The sequence below is a fragment of the Prunus mume genome, linkage group LG6 (assembly GCF_029339155.1).
Source record: "Prunus mume cultivar Tortuosa linkage group LG6, ASM2933915v1, whole genome shotgun sequence".
NCBI classification, from domain to species: Eukaryota; Viridiplantae; Streptophyta; class Magnoliopsida; order Rosales; family Rosaceae; genus Prunus; species Prunus mume.
In genome coordinates, this window is record NC_142703.1 from 23,797,939 (window position 1) to 23,822,150 (window position 24,212).

Here is a 24,212-nt window from a genome sequence, read left to right on the forward strand (position 1 = left end):
TTTTGGGTGTGTTTCTATGTTTAAATAGTGTTTGAGTTTTTTTATAAATACATGTCTAAGATTGGGTTTATTTATAAATTTGTATTAAATTTTTTCTCCGAATCAAACGGGGCATAGTTTTCACTTGGTTAAAACGGGTCATTTAGCGTAAATAGAAACTCAAACTCAAACGCATTGCTTTTTGTATGAAAAAGTTTTTTTTAAAACGCATTGCTTTTTGTTCATTTTCTTCCCGATCCATCTACTTCCTTTGTGGCATTCTTTCCAGACTTTCATTTTTGTTGGTTTAATAGTTTTGGCTTTGCCTTTGTGATTTTCCTTTTGACTTCTCAAATTAAACTACATTTCATTCTTCTAACCCAAAACCAAAACAATTCTCGATCCCTAAATTTCAATCCAAAATTTCATCCCATGTGAGCATTCAATAGCAGATCGGCTGATTGGTATTGGACGAGGTCTCAAACTCTCACTCTGAACTTTCTCAGCACCAAAACGCAAAGCTTGTCAATGAATGAGTGCTGTTATTGAAGTGCGCCCTCCTCCTCATCTTTGGATCGTGCTTGTGCAATCCGTACATGGCGGCTCCAAGAAATCTGGTGGGGGACGCGGGGAGGCTGCTGAGGGATGAGGAGAGTGCAAAGGAGGGCGATTGGTCCGCCGGAAAGAAGCCCAAGTCCGAGAGGTTTCCGCTGACGCGATGGGAGTTCGCGGCGGCTCTCGGCGTTTTCGTGGTCTTCTCTACCGGCCTCATCTGCGTCTACTTGACCATGCCCGCCGCCGAGTATGGTAAACTCAAGCTGCCGCGCACCATTGCCGATCTTCGCTTGCTCAAGTACGTTCCTCATTTCCATGCTCTACAATTCAACCATTATGGTTTGGGTTTCTTGTGAAGGGTTATGAGATTTTGTCTAGGGTAATTTAATAATTGTGGAAGGTTTGATTATGTGGGTAGTGGGCCGTTTTGCTGTTTTCTTGTGTTTTTTTTTCTTTTCTGAATGTGTATACTTGTTATTGTTATTAAGGATTTATATACAGCAAGAAAATAAGATTAGAGATGTGCGTTTGAACAAGGTACCCGTTAGGAATATGTTGTTTAATTTGCGTTGGCTCCAACGAGAATGTCAGATAACCTTGATTTGTTGTTTTCCCCTCAATGTGTTTTCCTTTGAAGATTCTGATAATCTAAAATTCAAATAGAAGTTATGAAACAAGTTACTAGTCCTTTTGCAATTGAGGGCTTCCTTTTAGCCATTGCACCAAAGAATTCTCATTTAACTCCACTACTGGAGAATCCATGGCTCGACAAATTTTAGTTTGTTGTTTCACAGGCACACTTAACAAACATTTCCTGACTTAAAGCTTTTAAGATGTGTAGGTTCCTCTTGCTGACCTTGTTAAATTATCGTAGAATGAGAATATAGGAGTTTTCTGTTTAGACAGAAATTTTACATCTGTGTCTTGCAGAAAGAATAGTTTCCTACTCATGATATCTCAATTTTGATGCCTATGCTGCTGATTGTGTTTTGTGATATTTGCCATGAACTTTCCTATTATGACCCCTAGTGTTAAAAGAAATCCATTCCTTTGCTGCAGATTGTGATCCGTGCAAGTTTTCTTTTTCTGTATGACAAGAAATAAATTTTATCATAGAAGAGGTGAGGAACATGGGACGATGAGATATCCTCCAATTAAAACAAAGGAAACAAAAGTATCAATAGACCATCAAGCATGCAGGAGTTAATTAAAAACTACACCTTCAGTAACATAGACACCCACCCCAGAATTTAGGGAAAAAAAGGGGGCGGAGGGTTTCCCTTGAAATTTTCGGAGAGGGAAGCCTAAAAAGAAGCTAAAGGCCAATTTACTCCCAAATCTCATCTAGCCCTTTTCTCCTTACTTTAAAAATCCTTGCATTTCTCCCCATTCAAACAACCCAAAGAATGACCAGGAGAATGCATCTCTAAAATGTTCACACTCCTTTATTGGGACCAAATCCAGTGATTTCAGTTTCCAATGAGTAGACGAAAACCGAAGGAAATCAACCATTACAACCAGCCACTCCACATCCGTGAAGCCATTTGGGAATGCACCAATAAATGCTACTTATGCTCCACTTAACTTTTGCACATTGCATACCATTGAGGTAGAACACAGGTAGAACACAGTTTTAGTCTATGCCTTCAAATCATGTCATGGTTTTCCTTTTATCTGCATATTTTTTTCCAGTAATGTAGTTTCTATGGTCCCCATGTAACATTGGTTACTTTCCCTGAATGCTTTGATCTGAATCTTTGTTTTTGCTTTGATAATCTTCTCCAGAGATCATCTTGCAACATATGCAAAAGACTATCCGGCACAATTCATTCTGGGTTACTGCTCTACTTACATCTTCATGCAGACTTTTATGATTCCTGGAACAATTTTTATGTCATTGCTAGCTGGAGCTCTTTTTGGTGTCATGAGAGGCCTTCTGTTGGTTGTCTTTAATGCTACAGCTGGAGCATCATCCTGCTTCTTTTTGTCTAAGCTAATTGGCAGGCCTTTAGTTAGTTGGTTGTGGCCAGAAAAGTTGAGATTTTTTCAGGCAGAGGTACTTCTTTTTACTTCTTTGAATTTGGTCACACTGCTATCCTTCTGCTGCTGCTTTAACCTTAATTTTGGTGCCTCCAGATTGCAAAGCGTAGGGAAAAGCTGCTGAATTACATGCTTTTCCTGAGGATAACTCCAACATTGCCGAACCTTTTTATCAACTTGGCATCTCCAATTGTTGATATACCATTTCATGTTTTCTTTCTGGCGACTTTTATTGGTCTTATTCCAGCATCTTATATCACAGTCCGAGTAAGTTCTTTATACTAATTAAAGGATTAATTTTATTTTTGTTAAACTGGATGTAACTTTTTTCATCTTACAATATTTTGGTTATTTATTGTCTCCTGTTTTGGTTCCGCATCTGTGCTTGGTGCTGACAAGAATTTTTATAATCCGTCTGTGCAATAAAAACCGTTGAATAGTGCCCACTGCTTAGATTAGTTGTGGCCAGAATTTTGCTTCATTGTTTTGTTATGTTTTGGAGGTTTTGGATTTTGAGGCATTGTTTAGTACGCCACATGTTGATTATTGCTGGTCTATTTAACAACGTTAGAAATTTAAGAAAAAAAGGTTGCAAGAGAACTACCAGATAAATTTTTGTCATGATTGAATTATTGATTAAATAATTGATGTCCTTGCTCCTTCCTCGTGTGCCCCTTTGGATCTATGGGATTGAAATATTGAAAATTGGAAGACTAAGTGTAATTGGTAGTGGCGGATCTAGTAATTTTGCTTTGGGACAAACAAACAATACTACCAAATGACTAATAGTGAAGATATAAACATATCCGTGCACAGATTAGATATAAGCTCTACACCTTTCTACCTAATTTCTCTATTGCAAGGCACAAAGAGAAGAATGGGAATAGTTAGTGGAGAGAACAAGAAGTAAACAAGAATAAAGGAGTAGAGCAGTTGCCCAAGCCGAACTGCAGCCCAAGTCAGCCCTTCCTTTGCTCCATTGCCCCGGCTTAGCCTTCTTTGAGGCATTTTATCAAACAGTTTTCTCCCATCCAACACAAAATGTCATGAAAACTAGGCACCTTCATAGGTGTAGAACAGGACTGAGGGGAGGCAAGTGCCTTCACTGGCTCCTTAATAGATCCACCCCTGACTGGAAATGAGATTGTAACCTTTTAAAAAAAATATAGTCTTTCTTTTATGGATGTAACACACATTAAAGCTGATCTGGGTCATCTGATCGTAGTGTAGGCTTTATATTCTGTCAAAAATTTGAAGGAGGTTAGCAAAGTCATTTGAATAATTGATGGCTGATCGTTATGTGGTGCTGTCCCTACCCGTCATAAAAATATGACGGACTAAATGTTTTGTTTTTGTTGTTGATTAGATGTTTGATTTCATCATTTAACTTGTGTACCGTGCTTTCTGGCCACTTTGTTTGATGCACTCACTCAATAGAAAAATATTGCTTTGCTGCCTGTAGAGAGCGTATCAGAATTGTTGGAAATTTGGAGGTTTTTATTTCTGGTCCACATTTAAAAACTTAAGATATACATAACTGGAGCAACTGATGCCATTATAAAAAGTTTAGTTGGCATTTCTTCATTTTTCTTTTTCTAAAGACTTAATTTTTCAATGACATTTCATCTCACATTCTCACAAGTTCATTTCTTCTCTTTAATGTATGGTTTACACCGAACGGCTTTGACCATATGAAATTTGCTTTTCAAGTTTAATATATGAGTTTTCTCCTAGGTAACTGACAGCTGCTGATTTTTTTTTTTAGGCTGGCCTTGCTCTTGGGGAACTCAAGTCAGTCAAGGATCTCTATGATTTTAAAACCTTGGTTGTGCTTTTCCTTATTGGTTCTGTGATTATATTTCCAACCCTTTTGAAGAGGAAGCGAATTTATGAATGAACGTTCTGGTAGTGAGAATGCCATTCCATGCTTCTGTCTGAAAGGCGGGTGTGTAGACTTAAGATTAATAGCTAAATGTTACAACAATGGCGAAGTTTAATTTTCCAGTATCTAGAAGGGAGTACGTGTTTTTCAATATACGCTCCACAAAAGCATTCTTTGCTAGGTAATGTATTACGGAGTTCAAATGGTGTTTGGAAAGATACTGTGCAGAATATTTATGAATTTATCATTGCTTTAGGCTCATGTAACCTTGATAGTCCTTGTAACATGTTTTACAATTACATATGGCGAAGTTTATAATAACGAAGTATGCAGAAAGCTGTTGTCGAGCTATAATGTACTGCTTTTTGTTTGGATGCAGTTGCCGTTTTTATTTTGTTACATCGAAATATTTGTTTGTAGTTTATAGTTAACCAGATAGGGCCACTGGAAGTTTGAAAACTGTTGCTAAACACATTTGTAAATGAGTTCAAAGGGGGAATTGGCTGACTTATTTATGGATAGAGCACAGGACAAATTTTTTTGTGTCCTTGCTGGGATTGGTTTGGATGTTTGTCTGATTCTGTCGCGGAGGTGGGGGGAAGGGGGGGATCTGAAACATGTGGCCTGAACATGATTCCTTCAGAAAAAAAGTTGTCTCAAAAGTAACGGTAAATAGTTGTGAATCCATTCAAGGCTGGGAAGGATATAAGTTTTTTTGAAGAATTACAGGAGAACAGAAGAGTGGCAGAGAGTTTGGGATGCACAATAGGCAAAGAAGAAAGTGGAGGGAAAGATAAACGTGTTGTATTCATTGGAGGAATGGGAGAAGGAAGAAGGGAGAGGGGATAAGATTAATCATACAATTTGAAGAACTAGTTTTTAAGGAAGAGATCACGTGGAGGTAAAAGGAAATACTATATGTTTTGAAATGTGGTTGTAAATGAGAGAAATAAGGCACATTGGTTAGAAAGGTTGGAAACAGCTACGTGGTTGGAAACGCAGAGTTTGAAGGAGGGTAGTTTTCGAATGTTACAAAGAAACATAACCGGTCCCGATGGTTAGGGGCTGTTTGTTATTGTGTTTGAATCCAATTTTTTAAACACAAAAACATAATTGAAGTCTAAAGCCCTCTAGCCTTGTTTCAAATTGTTGGAGTTTCGGGCACAAACAAATCATTAATCAGCTAGAGATCAAAGCAGCAACATGAAGGAAAGAAGAAGCTCCTGACTTTTGGAACTTAACCGTTAACCCAAATCGGTTAAGTTGCGCCTCTATTTAAACCTAGTTTTCTGACAAGTACACCTATCCTTTTAATGGTGACTAGTTTTGGATTGAATACTCGATATAGTTAAAGCATGTTTAAGGTAAAAATGAAATTTTTTTGTTTTTTTTTGTTTTATCAAGTTGAAAGTAGAAGATGGATTACTCATGAAGAAAACTTATCCTATCTAATCTCGACAAAATGGTAGGATAACGACACCTTATTACTAATCCCTCCTAATCCCCAAACTTGGAAAGTCATTCACCTCTACCTTCATTTCATCCTTCAATATACCTTAGATTTAGTGACTTATCCAATTCAATCTAATCCTAGGCACCAAACTCTCTAAGCCGTAAGTCCAAAATAAAGATTTTGTACATTAAAGTAATCCCTTACGAATAACTTTAGGGCATGTTTACGTATCAGTAATGGAGAAAGTAAGGAATCAGAGAATTTAGGAATCGGGGAAGTATTGAATCAGTATGGAAAGAATCATTCCCATTAAACTAGTTACTAAACATATGGAATTAGCAAAGGAATGAGGTTGATTCCCATTGTTATTGTTTACTAATTTTCATAAATCAGAATCCAAATTAATTTGATTACTAAAATGCCCTGCACATTTTCACCACAACACATGGATAATTTTCAAATTGGCTAAGGAGACCAAACTAATTCCGCAGCAAACTAGTAAGGCAGTGTAAACATGAGGAATCAATATGCTAAACAAGATGAACAGCAAGATCCCAGTTCAATGATAATGTTAATAACACATTTGTCCAGAGCCAATTTCAAACGAAAAAATAAACTCCAATTACACCTTGGAGCGTCTTTGAACTTCTTCTTGGCGTGAGTTTTTATTTTTTTAGGTTTTAGGGTGTTTTGGAATTAAGGTAAAATGGTAAGGGTATTTTTGGAAGTTAATAAGTGAAAACAGGAATGAGAATCATATCGACTACCCCCTCTTAGTTAATCTAATACTTAGTTTTGAGGGGATGTGATTATGGATTTTGAGGTAGGGCCCACTTATTTTTTCATTACTAATTGCAAGTAAACGCAGGGGAAGTTAAGAATGGAAATCATTCCCTTTCCTCCCATACCTATTACTGATACTTAAACATGCCCTTAGTGTTTTTAGGATTGAGTTAATAGCTTATGGTGCCCCAACCTTGGGAGCTAAATTGAAGAAAAAAGAAAAGTTAAACCAGCAATTACAGCCCCAAAAAAAAAAAAAAAAAAACTAAAAGAATCAAAGGAACTGGAATGGAAAATAAAAACGATTGCAAAAGCCATCACATGTAGAAAAAGCAAACTTGCCAAAATTTTTAAAGAAATTAATCATGAATGATATAAAATGGCAGAAATAATAGGGTTTTAAATTTAAGGGTATTTGTGTCTATTTAAGTGAGTTTTTTGCTATATTTGAAATTTTTTATAAAAATTGACATTTTTGAAATTAGAGGTCAAGTTTTGGCTATTTTTGATAAATTCTCAAAGGATATAGACCATTAGATGAAAAATGAGTCGATGTGGGCTAATCTACACCATTGATAGGGGTAATCGGAATACCCGTTATTGGGGTTTAAAAAAAATTTTAAAAATAAAAATAGGAGTGTTCATGAGCTCACGTCATCAAATTTTTTTTAAACTATTTGATTATCTACAGTTATGTTTCTCCTCTCCACATGGCGTCCATTCGAATCATAGACTGAAGATATGGTGTTGATTGTTACAAAAAACAAAAGATATGGTGTCGATGAGGTGTTGACATCATTGTTAGATGTATTTACACCATAATCAACCGAGCATATCCGGCATCAAAATGACTAGCACTAAGGCATACACGCCTTCTCCCCTGCTGAAAGACCTTAAAGGGACACACAGACAAATCCTTAGAAAGTGACTGACGTCATCACCTTCCGACATGCCGAAGGTAGACACTTTACTAAGCGGCAGATCCTGCAGGCTCCCTGCCGAACATAATTCCAAGGACACGTGTCACCACCACAGCAACTTGCACAAAGTCCCACATCAAAACTTTGAGCAAGACTCCAATTTTCACCTCCCTATAAATAGGGAATAGTGCCCAAGTAAAAAAGGTAACTATTTTCTCACCTTAAAGGTTACCTGCCAAATTACCACATATAGCTGACTTAAGCATCGGAAAGCCTTCGGCAGGCACCACACCGGTGTCCAAAGCTTCACAACTGCTTCTTCCTCCTTATCTTCTACAGGTTCTTCCAACCCCGAAGGTCCTCACCTTCTTCCCTACTGAAGAGCCTACATTTTTCTATGTTGACCCTCCAAAAAAGCATCACAGCTTGACACTGCTGTGGGAATGGACTCAATCCCATTTCTCTACCACTTCGCTAGCTCCCTCCCCATCAAGCCCCGTCGCCTCTTCTACTCCCCACCCTCTACCATGTTGAGCAAGACCAGCCATGATACCTAGAACCACACTCCCGTGGGATTCCTCCAAAGAAGCCTTTGGTTGAGGGGAATCTCCAAGAGGAGGGGGAGCGCCTTCATGCCAGTATGGCCAAGATGACGGAGAACTACGAACATCTTCGTACCAAGAATGTCTAGCTGGAGCATGATTGTCACGCCAAGCGCAATCGGGAAAAGACTCACCCCAAGGCGCCTAACAGACCTCACCTGTGATGTTGAACACACCTAGTTGAACTGCCGGTGATCTCCCGTCATAGCTCCTCGATCTAGTCTAGGCTTGGTAAGGGCAAAGGCCACCTTCATCTAGAGGCGACCAAATCGCAACTTCTCCACATTTTCCCACGAAGGATCGGCCCCATATCCTGACCAAAATCTACAAAGATTGCAGGCACTGTATCTCGAGCTTCGGCCAAAGTCTATCCCTATCCTTGTTAACCTCGACGACCCACGGGTGGCACACCTAGGCCCTTTACCGAAGCCCGCCCACTTATCCACTGGAGAAGGTGCAGGGGACTTAGATGACTGGGAACCTTATCACCCAAGATTCAAGTCTTACCATACCGAAGCGTTCGAGGAGTAGGAAGCTTACCCAACCCATACCCACCCACACCCCAAGCCTTAAGCACCCTGTGTTCTCCCTCATGCCAACCTAGTCATAAGACTTCTCTTTGAGAAGGTCCGACGTTTTAAGAGTGAGCAGCTCTATAGCCATCAGCCCCTCTGGACGAAACCACGCCTAACCCCTTCACCGAACGTATTCTCAACTATCGTCAGGAGGACGTTCAGCCGCTCCGCATTGCCTTCTACACGGCCAAGGAGGATCTTATCACCCATATCCACTCTTTTCAATCCACCCTCGGATGCAAGGGCCTTAGTGACGAAGGGATGTGCCTCATTTTTCCTTATACCCTTAGTGGCGCTGCTCTGAACTGGTTCTATCGGTTGAACCCCCACACTATCAACTCATTTGATAGCTTGAAGCAAACCTTCCTCGACCATTTTATGATCCAAACTGATCGCTTATACTCCGCAGACGATCTGTATATGCTTCGACAGGATGAGGACGAACACCTTCGGGAATATGCCGCCCGCTTTAGCCATGAATATTCCCGCTGCCTAGAGACAGATGACCGGGCTACTTACGGAGCTTTCAAAAGTGGTCTTCGTGAATCCAACTTCCGCTATCTTTTCCATAGCAACCTATGAAGCATGTAGCAGTCCATGTGAAGGCCGAGTACTTTAACTCTAAGCGTGGCCAGCCACCTCGTCACGGAGCACTTTTGATGATCCCCCACTTGCTTCAGCACCCACCTCTGCCAAACCTCACCATTAGGCTCCTGCCTCCGATAATTAAAGTACCCAGCACCCCAAGAGGAAGGATGGCTACCAGCACACCTTCAACAATGGAAAGTGCGGCCAACATGATAACCACCATTGGTCCGGCGGCAACAACCCTTCAAGGACAAATGGTCGTGCCTCGCTCCCCTTCGAGCCCAAGCCTAGGTTCGAAGTATTCACCACCCTCAAAACGTCCTGGTCAATGAGGCACCTATTATAACCATGTCGAGTATAGGCATCTTCTGCCATTTTCACCAATTTACTGGCCACGATACAAAATCTTGCATCGCCCTGCGCAACATCATTGAAGGCCTCATCTGTGAGGGGAAACTAGACAAGTATGTGCACAACCTCCCACCTCCCCTAAACCCTCACCAAAGGTAGATCAACATGATTTCCACCATTAGTGGTGGTCCTACATTGGTCGGGACCTCCAATAACTCATCAAGCACTATGTCCGCTCTTCTTACGCACATCAGGTCTTCAGCATAGAGCACGGGCGCCTACCGAAGATGCCCAAGTCAAGCTGGGCCTCGATTACCTTCAGCGAGGAGAAAGAGCGTGGTGTCATCCTCCCCCATGGCGACCCACTGATCATTCGTGTTGACATCTCCAACTTTGATGTCGGGCGCATCCTAGTCGACACCGGCAGTTCGGTTAGTGTCATGTTTGCCGACGCTTTCAACGAACTCTAGGTCTCTACTTACTTTCTCGACTGAAGCATCACACATCTTGTGAGCTTTTCTGGTGATGTCCTTTAGCCTAGTGGAAGTATCCACCTCCCCATCTCTATCGATTCAGCACCTTAGTGAGCAATGGTCACTACTCCCTTCCTCATCCTTGATTGTCCCACGACCTACAATGTCATTCTTGGACGCCCTGCCTTGGCACGAATGAGAGTTTTCATCTCCACGCACATGCTGTTACTAAAATTCCTTACCATCCATGGCACATGCACAATGCGTGGCGACCAACTTGGGGCCCAAAGTTGCTATGCTTCGGCAGTCCAATCTACTAATCCCCACTGGCGGAGTGAGGCCCTCTTAGTGACTAAAGCCTAACCCCCTCCAAGAGCCTGGACCGAAAGACCTGAGGACACTAGGGAGGAGTCCGTGACCCAGCAGGCCACATCTGTAGAGGACCTTGAACTTGTTTGCCATCATGACTACCTCTCAGATCGGCAGGTCCAGATCAGCACTGCCCTTTCTCCCAACCTTCACTTTGCCCTCACAGCCTTCCTTCGTGTAAACTCCGAGGTCTTTACTTGGTCCTACAATGACATACCTAGCATATCGCCCGATATCATTTCCCATTGGCTCAACATCAACCCTGTCGTTCGACCCGCTAGGCGAAGCGTCGTACTTATGATCTATAGAGATACGAAGCCAAGAAGACGGAGGTGAACAAGCTGAGCAACATTGGTTTCATCAAGGAGGTGGACTACCTCACCTGGCTGGTCAATGTGGTGATGGTCCACAAACCAAGGAAAGGCTAGCGCATGTGTGTAGACTACACCAACCTTAATTGGGCTTGTCCCAAGGATAGCTTCCTTCTCCCTTGAATTGACCAACTTGTCGACGCCACCGCTGACCACGCCCTTTTTAACTTCATGGATGCCTACTCTAGGTCCAACCAGATCTTCATGCACCCTGATGACAAGGCCCACACATCATTCATTACCGATCGTGGCCTCTATTGTTGCAAGGTGATGCCCTTCGGCCTAAAAAATGCCGGAGCTACTTATCAACGTCTTGTGAACAGCCTCTTTGCCCCACTAATTGGCAACACAATGGAAGTTTATGTTGACGACATGCTAGTCAAAAGCCGCACCGCTGACCAACACATCCCTAACATATCTGCCATGTTCGCAATCCTCAAGCAGTACAAAATGAGACTCAACCCCACGAAGTATGCCTTCGAAGTGGCTTTGGGAAAATTCCTTGGTTTCATGATCAACTAGTGGGGTATTGAAGCCAATCTAGAAAAAAATCCAGGCTATCTTGGACATGAAGGTACTGAAGACAGTTAAGGACAGCCATAACCTTATCGGAAGCGTCACGGCCCTTATTAGATTTATCTCCAATGCTACTGATCGCTGCACCCCCTTCTTCAAGGCACTCAAAGGCCACAAACGAAACATCACCTGGACAGCCGAATGTGACAACACTTTCACCCAGCTCAAAGAATATATGAGCAAGGCACCTCTACTATCAACCCCCAAGCCTAGCGACATCCTCATGATTTACCTCTTTGTCTCGGCCATGGCAGTTAGCTCAGTGCTCATCTAACCACATGAAGGTGCTGAACATCCAGTGTACTACATTAGCAAAGCCTTGCAGGATGCCGAGGTTCGATACCCAGATATTGAGAAGCGGCCTTTGCCCTGTAGTGTCAGCCAGACCCCTCTAACCCTACTTCCAGGAGCATACCATTCATGCTCTAACCAACCAACCGCTAAGACAGGTTTTGAAGAAGCCAGAGACTTCTGGTAAACTAGTTAAGTGGGCCATTGAGCTTGGTGAATTTGATATTCACTCTAAACCCAACTCGGCTACAAAGGGACAGGCTGTTGTCGACTTTATCTTCGAATTTATAGAACCCCAAGCTTCACTCGCCCAGATCTTATCTGGAACCTACTCCTACCTCGACCGGTTCACATTGCCAGAACGACAACTTCGACCTCAGCCAGCCCTTATGGACATTGTATGTTGATGGTTCCTCCAATGCCCAGGGTTGTGGGGTGGGCCTTATCCTTATCTCCCTAGATAAAGTCATCCTTGAATATGCCCTCCGCTTTAAATTCCACGCCTCCAACAATGTCTCCGAATACGAAGCACTTTTAGTTGGCCTTCGGCTTGCCAAAGAGATGGGCACTAAAAAAATCCAGATATTCAATGACTCCCAGCTTGTCGTTCACTAAGTCAACGAACTTCACCGCCAAGGACACCTCCATGACGGCATACCTCCAAAGATACCCATCACCGCGACAACTTTTGACGCTTATCACATAAGCCGATCCTGTGCTCGACCTATGCCAGAGGGCAAGGGCTAGGTAAAGTACGCAGTTGTCGTTGTGGACTACTTCACCAAGTGGGCTGAGGCCGAAGCCTTAGCCACCATCACCGCAGCTCGCATCGAAACATTCATCTGGAAAAATATTGTATGTCGCTTTGGCATCCCCCACACCATCATCATAGACAACGGTTGACAATTTGACAACGCCAAATTTAAGTAATTTTGCTCCAACCTCAAGATATGTCTTTGCTTTGCCTCCTTAGCCCACCGTTAGTCTAATGGCCAAGTCGAAGCTGTGAACAAAATCATTAAGAAGACCTTGAAGCCATTGCCCCGATAGAAATTGGCCAGCCCATATACCGAACCTCCACTAATGACGCTGAAGCCAATGACGGGCAATTGGCCTTAAACCTTGACCTCATCAAAGAACTTCGTGACCGCCTAGGCATGTGCAACACCTCCTACGAACATCATGTCGCTAGGTACTACGACTCCCAGGTGAAACCTCGTGCCTTCAGGATGGGTGACTGGGTCATGCGCAAGGTTTCCTTGGCCACCAAAAACTCTACCGAGGGTACCCTAGGACCTACATGGCAAGGCTCTTATGAGGTTACCAAGGTCTGCCGCCGAGACGCTTATCAACTTCGTGATCCCAATGGCAAGACTTTGCCTCATCCATGGAATGCTGATCACCTTATGTACTACCACAAGTGATTACGGGACGCTTCTTGTTTTGTGTCCAAGTAAGGTTCTTTGTTTCCTCATGTCTCCACACTTATCTTAGGCCTCAGGCTAACACCTTATGTACTTTTTGCCTTGCGGCATCTATCTAATGAAACGCATGACTTCGACTTATCTCTATGATCGCATGTTGTCATTTTGCTAACACAATTGTTATGAAATGAAATATGTCTACTACCATAGAAAATAAAGACAACCTTGCCCCATGGCAAGGCAAAATGTTTATACAAATCTAAAATAACACATCACTGTTCCAAAAATAAATAAAATACATAAGGCAGGAAAAGCCTTTAGGCCTTGACAGTGGCGATATCTGCGGTGGCAGGCTCAAGTAGTGATGATTGTCTCCTTCACCAATGAGGCAACTGCAGTGGCATAGGCAGTAGCACTAATCAAGAAGGCACACCACTCAGATCGGGTTGATCTTCTCAAGGTCTCCTCCTAGTGAATCTGCCATCCACCAACCGATCAAGGATATAACTGTTTAGGTCCTTAGAAGTTAGGTATGACTCGATCGCTTCACTGGGCAGCAGCTATATTTTCAGCCTTCTTCTGCTCCTCCTCAACAAATGCCCGCTCGTAAGACGCCATCTTTTCCTTTAGCTCATCCACCTCTCTGCAAGCGCCGCCTTCTGCAAAAGCAAGACGTTCCTTTCTCAGATAGCCTCTTGCGCCTCCTCCATCTTGTCCTTGGCCATCTCCTCACGCCTCTTCATCCTCTAGATCTCTTGATCTGCTTTAGCCAGATTGACATACATTTCGCCAAAGGCCTGCAAAACAAAGCATTATCAGTCAAAGCAAAACCAGAATGATAAGAAGAAATTCTTAAACAAACATAAATTACATAGGAGGATATAGGGATCGTCTTCTGTGCCCGCTCTACAAAGGAGGAGGTCTGGGTCCTCGCTAAGGCCTCGGGGTCACTCTTGATGCCTTCCAGAAGACGTTGACCAAGGGCATTTCCTGCAGGTACATGGCCAGGCTCACCTCATTCTCCTGTCTACGCAGCCCATCAAGTCAACCCTCTCCATCCCCTTAGAAAAACCTCCTCCATACCAAAGGGATGCTTCAGCGGTGCCTGCAGATCAAAGGGTGGAAGCCTCGGTCCCATCCCCATCACACTATGGTGGGCTTCCTTCAAAGCCTTCCCCTTCCCCGCCAAGGCTTTGGCGACAAGCCCTCATCATCATCTTGAGGGCGCTTCCGCCACCGCCACCCTTATTCTCACCTTTTCGCCGAGATGCCTTACGCCGCTGGCTTCTCAATGTGCATGACCACCTTCGCGATCCCTTTACGACACCTGCCACTGCATATCAAAAGCCAAGTTAGTCATAACCACAAAATAAAAAAGAAGACAAACAACAACAGAACTCAAATACTTACTCCCTTGCAAGAGTCCGGACTCTAGCGATTCTTCAGTGTGACTAAGTTTCAGATTCTCCCAATCAGTCTCCAATAGCAGCGATTGATAGGAGCATATTTATGCGACTTTGCTATCTTATTTCTTTGCATTTACTTAGTTAATTCCCATTTATTAGAGTGATTTAGCTTATTTTCGTACTATTGTAGGTCCAAATGGCAAGATTGGCAAGAAAGGGCATTTTGGAGCATTTTAGAGCAGTTTTGGACTTGGAATGGATAGCATATGCATGGGCCAAGATGGATGGACGTTTTTGAAGTTCGAATAGGCTAGGAATGTGCTAAAAAGATGGGGAAATTAATTCAAGAATCAGCTTCTGGGAAGTAAAAACCCTAACTGATTTTATTTTATTTTACCTTATCCTAATCCTATTCGACCTAAATTCCAGCTGGAAAAGGGGGGGATTAATTTCATATTAGGAAACCTAAAAACCCTAATTTCGTGGGTTTCTATTGGGCCCTATAATGCCTAAAGAAATCTGCCAAATAAAACCCTAATTTCGTGGGTTTCTGCTGGGCCCTTTTACCCTAGATCTACCACATATATAAAGGAGGGGTTGCCGCAGGAGAAGGGAGTTTTTTGGTGCCGTAGCAAGAAAGGAGAAAGGGAGAAGAAGAACTTGGTGCCGGAACCTGCTGCATCCATTGGGTTTTTCAGAGTTCTTCCCTTGATTAGTTCAAATGTTTATTCTAGATTGCTTTTCAATTATTATGAACATGTGTAACTGAATTTCTTCTTAGTTAGAGGTGAATTCGAAGCCATGGACATATGTTTTACATGAATTGATTACTTCCAGTTATGGTTTCATAAAGTATGAATGTGATTTACTTTTCTGTTTTATTGAGAACTTATTCTTGCATGTTTATTAAGGATGCATACTTAGTTTGTATGCAGGGATTTGATGCTAGAATATAAGGGAATTTCACCTAATCGTTATGAACTTATATTCATAAGTAGTGAAAGTCACTAGTCATGATTGCGTTAAGTAAATTCTTGGCAGGAGTATCATGCTTTTCATAGTTACAATTGTCTTGTCAAGGCTTATGATTTTCATAGAACTTAATGATCTTTGATATGTATCTCTATCATGCTGTTCATATAGGGAACTTGATAAGGATAATTTGATTGCGTCGCTGAGTCCAATTCAATGAACTTAGGAAAATCTGAGAGTTAATTAGTGCATTCACAATTAATTTGGGGCTTTGTCGTTCATACTTTATAGAAAGAGTAACTGGAGATCGATTTGTGTGCATATGTTCCATGTGTGGAGAAGAATCCTCTAGCTATCCCTTAATCCATATTTCATTCACAACTTAGTTGTTTGCTGCTGTCAGTTTTACTTTATTCTAAATCATCCAATTTCCCCCCAATCATTGTTCCCTTAACTTAGTTTCCAATTTAATAAGTCTAATTTGTGTTGATTAGCATCCCTCCTAATCCCCGGAATAGAACGATCCCTACTTACTCGTACTACGATTGCATAAATTATAAGGTTTAATTTGTGCGTTAGTTATTTCTCACGCCAAATTTTGGCGCCGTTGCCGGGGATTAGCAAAATTGCTAATCTTCCTTTTGTTTTCGTTTTTCTTGTGTTTCTGATTTTGTTTTGTTTTGTTTTCTTTGTTTTAGGTACTAGTTTATGACTCGAAGTTCACACCCTGTTCGTGCGCACATATTGGACTTGACGACGATTTCGAACGAACTTTGAGAAGGAAGAGGAAGCGCCAGAACTCAATCCCTCTAGTTCTAGTTCCGAACCTGAATCTGAAGCTGAAACGGACTTGGAAGAGGAACAAGACATGGCTGTAGACAATCGAACAATCAAGGAACTTTCAGCCTCAGGATTGGACACTGCAGTCCCTCTTTGCATTCAATACCCTAGGGCAGCTGTAGGTAAGACCGATGAGTTTGAATTGAAGTCGAGTTTGCTACATCACATTCCCAAATACCATGGGCTGTCCATGGAAGATCCAAACAAGCATTTGAAGGAATTTGAAGTAGTATGTTCAAGCATGACACCCATTAACGTGGATGGGAATATTTTGAAGATGAAAGCCTTCCCATTCTCTCTTATGGACAAGGCTAAAGATTGGCTCTATGAACTAGCACTGGAACCGTTACTTCTTGGGAAAGTATGAAGAAAGCATTCTTAGAGAAATTCTTCCCAACTTCAAGAGTCATTCTTTTGAGGAAGAAAATTAGTGGAATTCAACAAGGCCCGGGAGAATCCTTTCCAGGGTACTATGAGCGTTTTAAGACGTTAGTTGCATCCTGCCCACAACATCAAATGAAGGAAGAGCTTTTAATTCAATATTTCTATGAAGGACTACTTCCACTGGAGAGACAAATGCTTGATGCTTCAGCGGGAGGTGCTTTGGTTGACAAAACACCAGTTGCTGCGAAGATCTTAATAGCAAACCGAGCTTTGAATGCACAACAATACGAAGGAGTTGGAGGGAGAGATCATACACGGCCAAGTCCAGTTAATGAGGTAAGTGCTATTTCGGAACTTCAATCTCAAATGGCTAATCTCTCTACTCTTATTTCGCAGGTTGTTGAAGGATCCAAAGTGCAAAGTACAGCCACTTGTAGCGTGTGCTCTATGCATGGACACCCCACTGATCAATGTCCTCAATTAATAGAGAATGGGGGATGGGAAAGTGCCAATGCCGTAGGTTATCAAGGCCAAAATCAACCTAGGTATGACCCGTTTTCAAACACCTACAATCCGGGCTGGAGAGATCATCCAAATTTGAAGTGGAGGGAGCCTCAACAACAATAAGGCGGATATAGACAGCCACCTCCAGTGGCTCTATCAAAGGCCGTTCGCACCACCACAGCCTCAACCACAAACTGCCCAATCAAATTCAGGTTCGCCATTGGATAATGATCAAATGCTTAAAGTACTAACTTCTTTGACTCAGGGTTTACAAAATCAAGCCAAAGAGATGAGCGAAGTGAAGAAGCAAATTGGGCAGATGGCGGAGTTCATGGGACAGTTTAGAGAAGAAGGCAAACTACCTAGCTCAACCATTGTCAATCCAAAAGGAGGTTTTGAAACGGCTAAAGCTATCATCTTGAGGAGTGGTAAAGAGATTGGAACCAATCCCAAAATGTCCAAACAAAGCCCAAAAGAGAACGAAAAGCTGCTGCTCAAAGAGAAGGAGGTGGACAAAGCCACGGCAAGGGAGGAACAACCCTTGCTGCAGTCCCCCAAAGCTCCTACACAACCAAACTCAGGTAAGGTTGTTCCAAATTCAACTCATTCTAACCCTATCCCACCAAATGTGCCTTTCCCTCGCAGGTTTATGCAATCTAAGAAAGAAGAGAATGAAAAAGACATCTTAGAGACTTTCAGGAAGGTACAAGTCAATATCCCACTTCTTGACGCAATAAAGCAAGTTCCAAGATATGCTAAATTCTTGAAAGAGCTTTGTACAACAAGGAGGAGGATTTCAAACAAAGAAGTGGTAAGGGTAAGTGAGAATGTTTCCGCAGTTTTGCAACGAAAACTGCCACCTAAATGCAAAGATCCAGGTAGTTTCACAATCCCTTGTGTTATTGGTAACACCAAGTTTGAACATGCCATGTTAGATTTAGGTGCTTCCATTAATGTCATGCCATACTCTATTTATGCATCTATGAACTTAGGAGAGCTTAAAAATGATGGCGTTATAATTCAATTAGCCGATCGTTCTAATGCATATCCGAAAGGAGTTTTGGAAGATGTTTTGGTGCAGGTTAACCACTTGATATTTCCAGCAGATTTTTATGTGCTTGAGATGGAGGATTCGGCCCATTCTACACCATTGCCAATCTTACTTGGACGACCTTTTATGAAAACAGCCCGAACCAAGATCGATGTGTTCAAGGGGACGTTGACAATGGAATTTGATGGCAATATCATTGATTTCAATATTTCTGAAGCTATAAGGTACCCTATTGATGATCACTCCTGTTTCTCTATTGATGCATTTGATTCTTTGGCGCAGGAATATCTCGAATCCCTAGATAGGGATGTCCTTGAAACCACCATTGTTCAGGGAATTGAACTCATCAAAAATGGGGCCGAACCTAATCATGAAGAAATTGGCGAGATGGTGGCTGCCCTTGAGTCACTGCCACAATATGTTGGTAAGTCTCCAATCCCAATCCCAATTCCCGTTTCTACTAACAAGTTGTTACCTTCGGTGATTCAGGCACCCACTCTCGAGCTTAAACCGTTACCGAATCATTTGAAGTATGTCTTCTTGGGAGATAAAGAGACTTTGCCTGTCATAATCTCTTCATCACTCACGGCAGTGGAGGAGGAAAAACTAGTTCGGGTGTTGCAAGAGTACAAAACAGCTATTGGATGGACTTTAGCCGACATCAAGGGACTTAGTCCTACAACATGCATGCATCGCATACTTCTAGAGGAGGGGGCTAAACCAACTCGAGAGGCTCAACGCCGACTCAACCCTCCAATGATGGAAGTTGTGAAAAAGGAGATCATTAAGCTTCTTGATTGTGGGGTCATTTACCCAATTTCGGATAGTCGTTGGGTTTCACCGGTTCAAGTTGTACCAAAGAAATCAGGAGTCACTGTGGTAAAAAATGAAGAGAATGAACTTGTCCCCACTCGTATCCAAACAGGTTGGAGAGTTTGCATTGATTATAGGAAGCTCAACGCCACCACAAGGAAAGATCACTTCCCTTTGCCGTTCATTGATCAAATGCTTGAAAGGTTAGCCGGTCATTCTTTTTATTGCTTTCTTGATGGCTATTCGGGATATAATCAGATTGTTATAGCCCCAGATGACCAAGAAAAGACTACTTTTACTTGTCCGTTTGGTACTTTTGCTTATCGACGAATGCCATTTGGTTTATGTAATGCACCAGCCACCTTTCAAAGATGCATGGTAAGTATCTTTTCCGATTTCGTTGAGAAGATTATTGAGGTTTTCATGGATGATTTTAGTGTCTTTGGTGACTCTTTTGATGGCTGTTTAACTAATCTCACGTTGATATTAAAACGTTGCATTGAAACCAACCTTGTTTTAAATTGGGAAAAATGTCACTTCATGGTAAAACAAGGCATAGTTTTAGGACATATAGTTTCAGAAAAGGGAATTGAAGTTGATAAATCAAAAATAGGTCTTGTACGCCACTTACCCTCTCCCACTTCGGTGAGAGAGGTTCGTTCTTTCCTTGGACATGCAGGATTCTATAGACGTTTTATCAAAGATTTCTCGAAGATTTCAACACCCTTGTGCCGACTTCTACAAAAGGATGTGCCGTTTGTGTTCGATGACGAATGTGAGAAGGCGTTCAATCACCTCAAAGAATTGTTAACTTCAGCACCTATCATTGTTCCACCAGATTGGAGCCTTCCGTTCGAGCTTATGTGTGATGCATCAGATTATGCTTTAGGGGCTGTTTTGGGACAACGGAAGGACAAGAAGCCACACGTCATCTACTACGCATCCCGAACCTTGAATGATGCTCAATTGAATTACTCCACCACTGAAAAAGAACTTCTTGCTGTTGTGTTTGCTTTAGATAAGTTTCGTTCTTATTTACTTTGTACTAAAGTTATAATTTACTCTGACCATGCAGCTTTGAAGTACTTACTCACAAAGAAAGAAGCCAAACCAAGGCTTATTCGCTGGATGCTTCTTCTTCAGGAGTTTGACGTGGAAATTAGGGACAAAAGAGGATGTGAAAATGTAGTGGCTGACCACTTGAGCCGTTTGGTACATGAAGAAGACCTTCTACCTATTCCAGAGGCATTCCCAGATGAACAATTGCTGACCATTGAGGTAAGTGAGCCATGGTATGCTGATATTGTGAATTATATTGTGTCTAAACAAGTTCCAAGCACCATAACTAGGCACCAACGCGATAAACTTAAAAAAATTGCACGGTTTTATGTGTGGGATGACCCTTATTTGTGGAAATATTGCCCTGATCAAATTATTCGTAGATGTGTGCATGATTCTGAGTTTAATTCAATCTTAACCTTCTGTCACACTTATGCATGTGGGGGTCACTTTGGTACACAACGCACAGCACTTAAGGTTTTAGAATGTGGATTTTATTGGCTTGTGATCGTTGTCAAAGAATGGGCAATATAGGTGCAAAAGATCAAATGCCACAAACCCCTATCTTTTCTGTTGAGATTTTTGATGTTTGGGGTATTGATTTCATGGGCCCTTTTCCTTCTTCACATGGTTTTAATTATATCCTACTTGATGTGGATTATGTTTCAAAATGGGTGGAAGCAAAAGCCACCCGTACCAATGATTCCAAAGTGGTTGCAGATTTTATTAAAACTAACATATTTGCAAGATTTGGAATGCCACGAGTACTTATAAGTGATGGGGGCTCTCACTTTTGTAATCGGACCATAGAGGCACTACTTAAGAAGTATAATGTCACGCATAAGGTTTCAACACCTTATCATCCCCAAACAAGTGGACAAGCCGAAGTTTCCAACCGGGAAGTCAAGCAGATCTTGGAAAAGACAGTTGGACCAACTCGAAAGGATTGGAGCTTGCGTTAAATGATGCATTGTGGGCATATCGTACTGCCTACAAAACACCAATTGGAATGTCTCCTTTTCGGCTCATTTATGGGAAACCATGCCATCTTCCAGTTGAGTTGGAGCATCGTGCACATTGGGCAGTCAAGACTTTCAACATGAACATTGATGCCGCTGGACTTCATAGGAAATTGCAATTGAATGAGCTTGAGGAAATTCGGACTGAAGCTTATGAGAACGCTCATATTTACAAGGAGAAAACAAAGGCTGCCCATGACAAGATGATTCGTAGTAAAACGTTTTCTGTGGGGCAGAAAGTGTTACTTTTCAACTCTCGCCTTCGTTTGTTTCCGGGTAAGTTGCGTTCTAAATGGATTGGTCCTTTTGTTGTTACTAATGTTTTTCCCTATGGTGCAGTCCAAATTCAAAGTTTTAAGACAGGACATGAATTCAAAGTGAATGGACACCGTTTGAAGCCATACTATGAGTCTTTTGAGGAGCATGTAGTGGAGGATGTACCCCTCCATGCCATTGGCCCTAGTGAAGCTTAAAGGGAGGTACCGTCCGGCTGGAAGACGTTAAAGCAAGTGCTTCTTGGGAGGCAACCCATGTGTTCAAATAGAAAGACAACGGAATCTCCGGGCTCTACAACCAGATTTGCTCTCTTTTACTCTTCTCTTTATTATTTTTACTTTGCTATGATTGTCTTGTTTGCTAGTTGTCTCTCATTGCTTTCTTGTTTAAAGTTTTCTTTTGAAACATTGAGGACAATGTTTAGTTTAAGTGTGGGGGGGTAAACAGAGTGCTTTTCGTGATTTATTTTCAAAATTCACCACCTATCACTACTAATGTTGTTATTCACTGTTTTAAAAAGTGTTTTCGTGCTTTATTTAAAATTAAAAAAAAAAACCAAAAGAGTCAAGAGTCGTTTTTGTTGTTTGTTTGTGTCTTAGGGTACCTTCCAACACAATGATGAGGATTTGGTTTTTAATTGCATGACTTTTAAAGAAAGTTACAAACATGGGTGGAAGTCTGATATGCTCTTTGGTTAATACTTAGTTATAGTTGTCAATTACGAATTCACATGTAATCACACACCAAAAAAAAAAAAAAAAAAAAGATCATCTGTTTTTGTAACATGCTGGAAGGAAGGAACTCAAACTAACGCTACAACCCTGAGAGACTTGAGCCTGTTCTTTGTTTGGAGAGTTATTAATCTTGATATTCTTGTTTTCTAAAGTCGTTGCATGATCTCATTATTTCTTTGCTTGGTTGCTACTTAGAATGCTTTTTCATCTCTTTAGTTCCAAATACTAGAACTCATGCCCGTTCCATTCAAAGCATCAAATTGATTGCGTAACAAATAACAAGATGAAGTTGTTTAGTTACCATCAGAGCCAAAAAGCCTTATCCCTTGCATATGCATTGTAGGTTTAACCCTTTTGAAGCCTTATTTAGCTTATTTTCTTTGTTAGCTTGCATTATCCCTACCAAGCCTAGTATAAGAATATCCATACCCTTGTTCTTAAAGAATAGTCAAGCATGACTTGTTGGGAATTCCTTTTGATTTACGATTTGCAGAAAAAAAAAAAAACAAGTGTGGGGTAAGGATTTGTTCCTTTGGATTAGTGTTGTTCAAAAAAAAAAAAAAAAAAAAAAAAACAAAAAAAAAAAAAAGAGAGAAAAAAGAAGAAGGGATATGTGAATCTGACCCTAAAGTTGTATAAATCTCCCATTTGTGCTAAAAATTGGGTGCTGCAATCACAAGTTGAATTCCAAGTGTTGATTTCATTGCTCTGTTTACTATTACTTTAAGAACCTTTGTTTATCCTCAACCTTTCTTTGTTAGCCAATACCTTAGCCCCAATACAACCCTTAGACTTCTATCTTGATTGTTATGTGTTTCAATATGTGGAGTTTGAAATTGGTATGAGCTTATGGAATCCCTGGTTCTCGCTTCTAAGTAGTAGCATTCTGTTCATGAGATCATATACACGTTCGTATTAATAATTCCAGAAAGTGCTTTCTTTGTTATAACATATGTGAGTGCTAGTCTACACATTTACATCAATCTTCTCACATATACTTAGTATAGGGAGTGTAGTCAGAAAATCTGTGTGAAAATAGAGAGTATATCGGGTGAGGAATTGAGTGAATTCTCTAAGGCATGTTACCACTTTCAAATGTTGTTTTAATTGATTAAATGTGAGCTAGTGAGTGTTTACTGTGATTAAGTATGAGCTCGAGGGTAAGGATAGCTCAAATCTGTGTGAGTAGTGATTTTTAACATGTCATGTTTCATTGGAAATCCCTGAGACAATTGTTGGAAGGTTTAGGTTTTGTTTTGTTTTCTTTGTTCTGCTAGGGACTAGCAGAAGCTAAGTGTGGGGGAATTTGATAGGAGCATATTTATGCGACTTTGCTATCTTATTTCTTTGTATTTACTTAGTTAATTCCCATTTATTAGAGTGATTTAGCTTATTTTCGTACTATTGTAGGTCCAAATGGCAAGATTGGCAAGAAAGGGCATTTTGGAGCATTTTAGAGCAGTTTTGGACTTGGAATGGATAGCATATGCATGGGCCAAGATGGATGGACGTTTTTGAAGTTCGAATAGGCTAGGAATGTGCTAAAAAGATGGGGAAATTAATTCAAGAATCAGCTTCTGGGAAGTAAAAACCCTAACTGATTTTATTTTATTTTACCTTATCCTAATCCTATTCGACCTAAATTCCAGCTGGAAAAGGGGGGGATTAATTTCATATTAGGAAACCTAAAAACCCTAATTTCGTGGGTTTCTATTGGGCCCTATAATGCCTAAAGAAATCTGCCAAATAAAACCCTAATTTCGTGGGTTTCTGCTGGGCCCTTTTACCCTAGATCTACCACATATATAAAGGAGGGGTTGCCGCAGGAGAAGGGAGTTTTTTGGTGCCGTAGCAAGAAAGGAGAAAGGGAGAAGAAGAACTTGGTGCCGGAACCTGCTGCATCCATTGGGTTTTTCAGAGTT

General features: G+C 41.3%; 2 protein-coding genes and 1 pseudogene across 2 annotated transcripts; all 3 read left to right on the forward strand.

Moving 5' to 3' along the window:
• Positions 1-159: 159 nt before the first annotated feature.
• LOC103336007 (putative membrane protein At4g09580) lies at positions 160-4,810 on the forward strand. The gene is made up of 4 exons (XM_008239042.2): positions 160-832; positions 2,320-2,590; positions 2,671-2,841; positions 4,340-4,810. Exons 1-4 carry the CDS (start codon positions 576-578, stop codon positions 4,469-4,471), a joined length of 831 nt encoding a protein of 276 aa, XP_008237264.2. The 5' UTR covers positions 160-575; the 3' UTR covers positions 4,472-4,810.
• An 11,390-nt stretch (positions 4,811-16,200) lies between these two features.
• Positions 16,201-23,674, forward strand: LOC148916526 (uncharacterized; annotated as a pseudogene).
• LOC148916527 (uncharacterized) lies at positions 17,529-21,753 on the forward strand. Its single transcript, XM_089054594.1, has 2 exons — positions 17,529-19,398; positions 21,686-21,753. Exons 1-2 carry the CDS (start codon positions 17,574-17,576, stop codon positions 21,751-21,753), a joined length of 1,893 nt encoding a protein of 630 aa, XP_088910720.1. The 5' UTR covers positions 17,529-17,573.
• Positions 23,675-24,212: the final 538 nt, after the last annotated feature.

What these genes read in the sequence shown, in the direction of transcription:
- LOC103336007 (XM_008239042.2), top strand. Translation starts at nt 576, where the DNA reads ATGGCGGCTCCAAGAAATCTGGTGGGGGACGCGGGGAGGCTGCTGAGG. An exon ending in TGAGATTTTTTCAGGCAGAG is followed by an intron (nt 2,591 to 2,670) that starts GTACTTCTTTTT and finishes TGGTGCCTCCAG; the next exon opens with ATTGCAAAGCGTAGGGAAAA. An exon ending in CATCTTATATCACAGTCCGA is followed by an intron (nt 2,842 to 4,339) that starts GTAAGTTCTTTA and finishes TTTTTTTTTTAG; the next exon opens with GCTGGCCTTGCTCTTGGGGA.
- LOC148916527 (XM_089054594.1), top strand. Translation starts at nt 17,574, where the DNA reads ATGCTTAAAGTACTAACTTCTTTGACTCAGGGTTTACAAAATCAAGCC. An exon ending in GCCGTTCATTGATCAAATGC is followed by an intron (nt 19,399 to 21,685) that starts TTGAAAGGTTAG and finishes TGAAGCCATACT; the next exon opens with ATGAGTCTTTTGAGGAGCAT.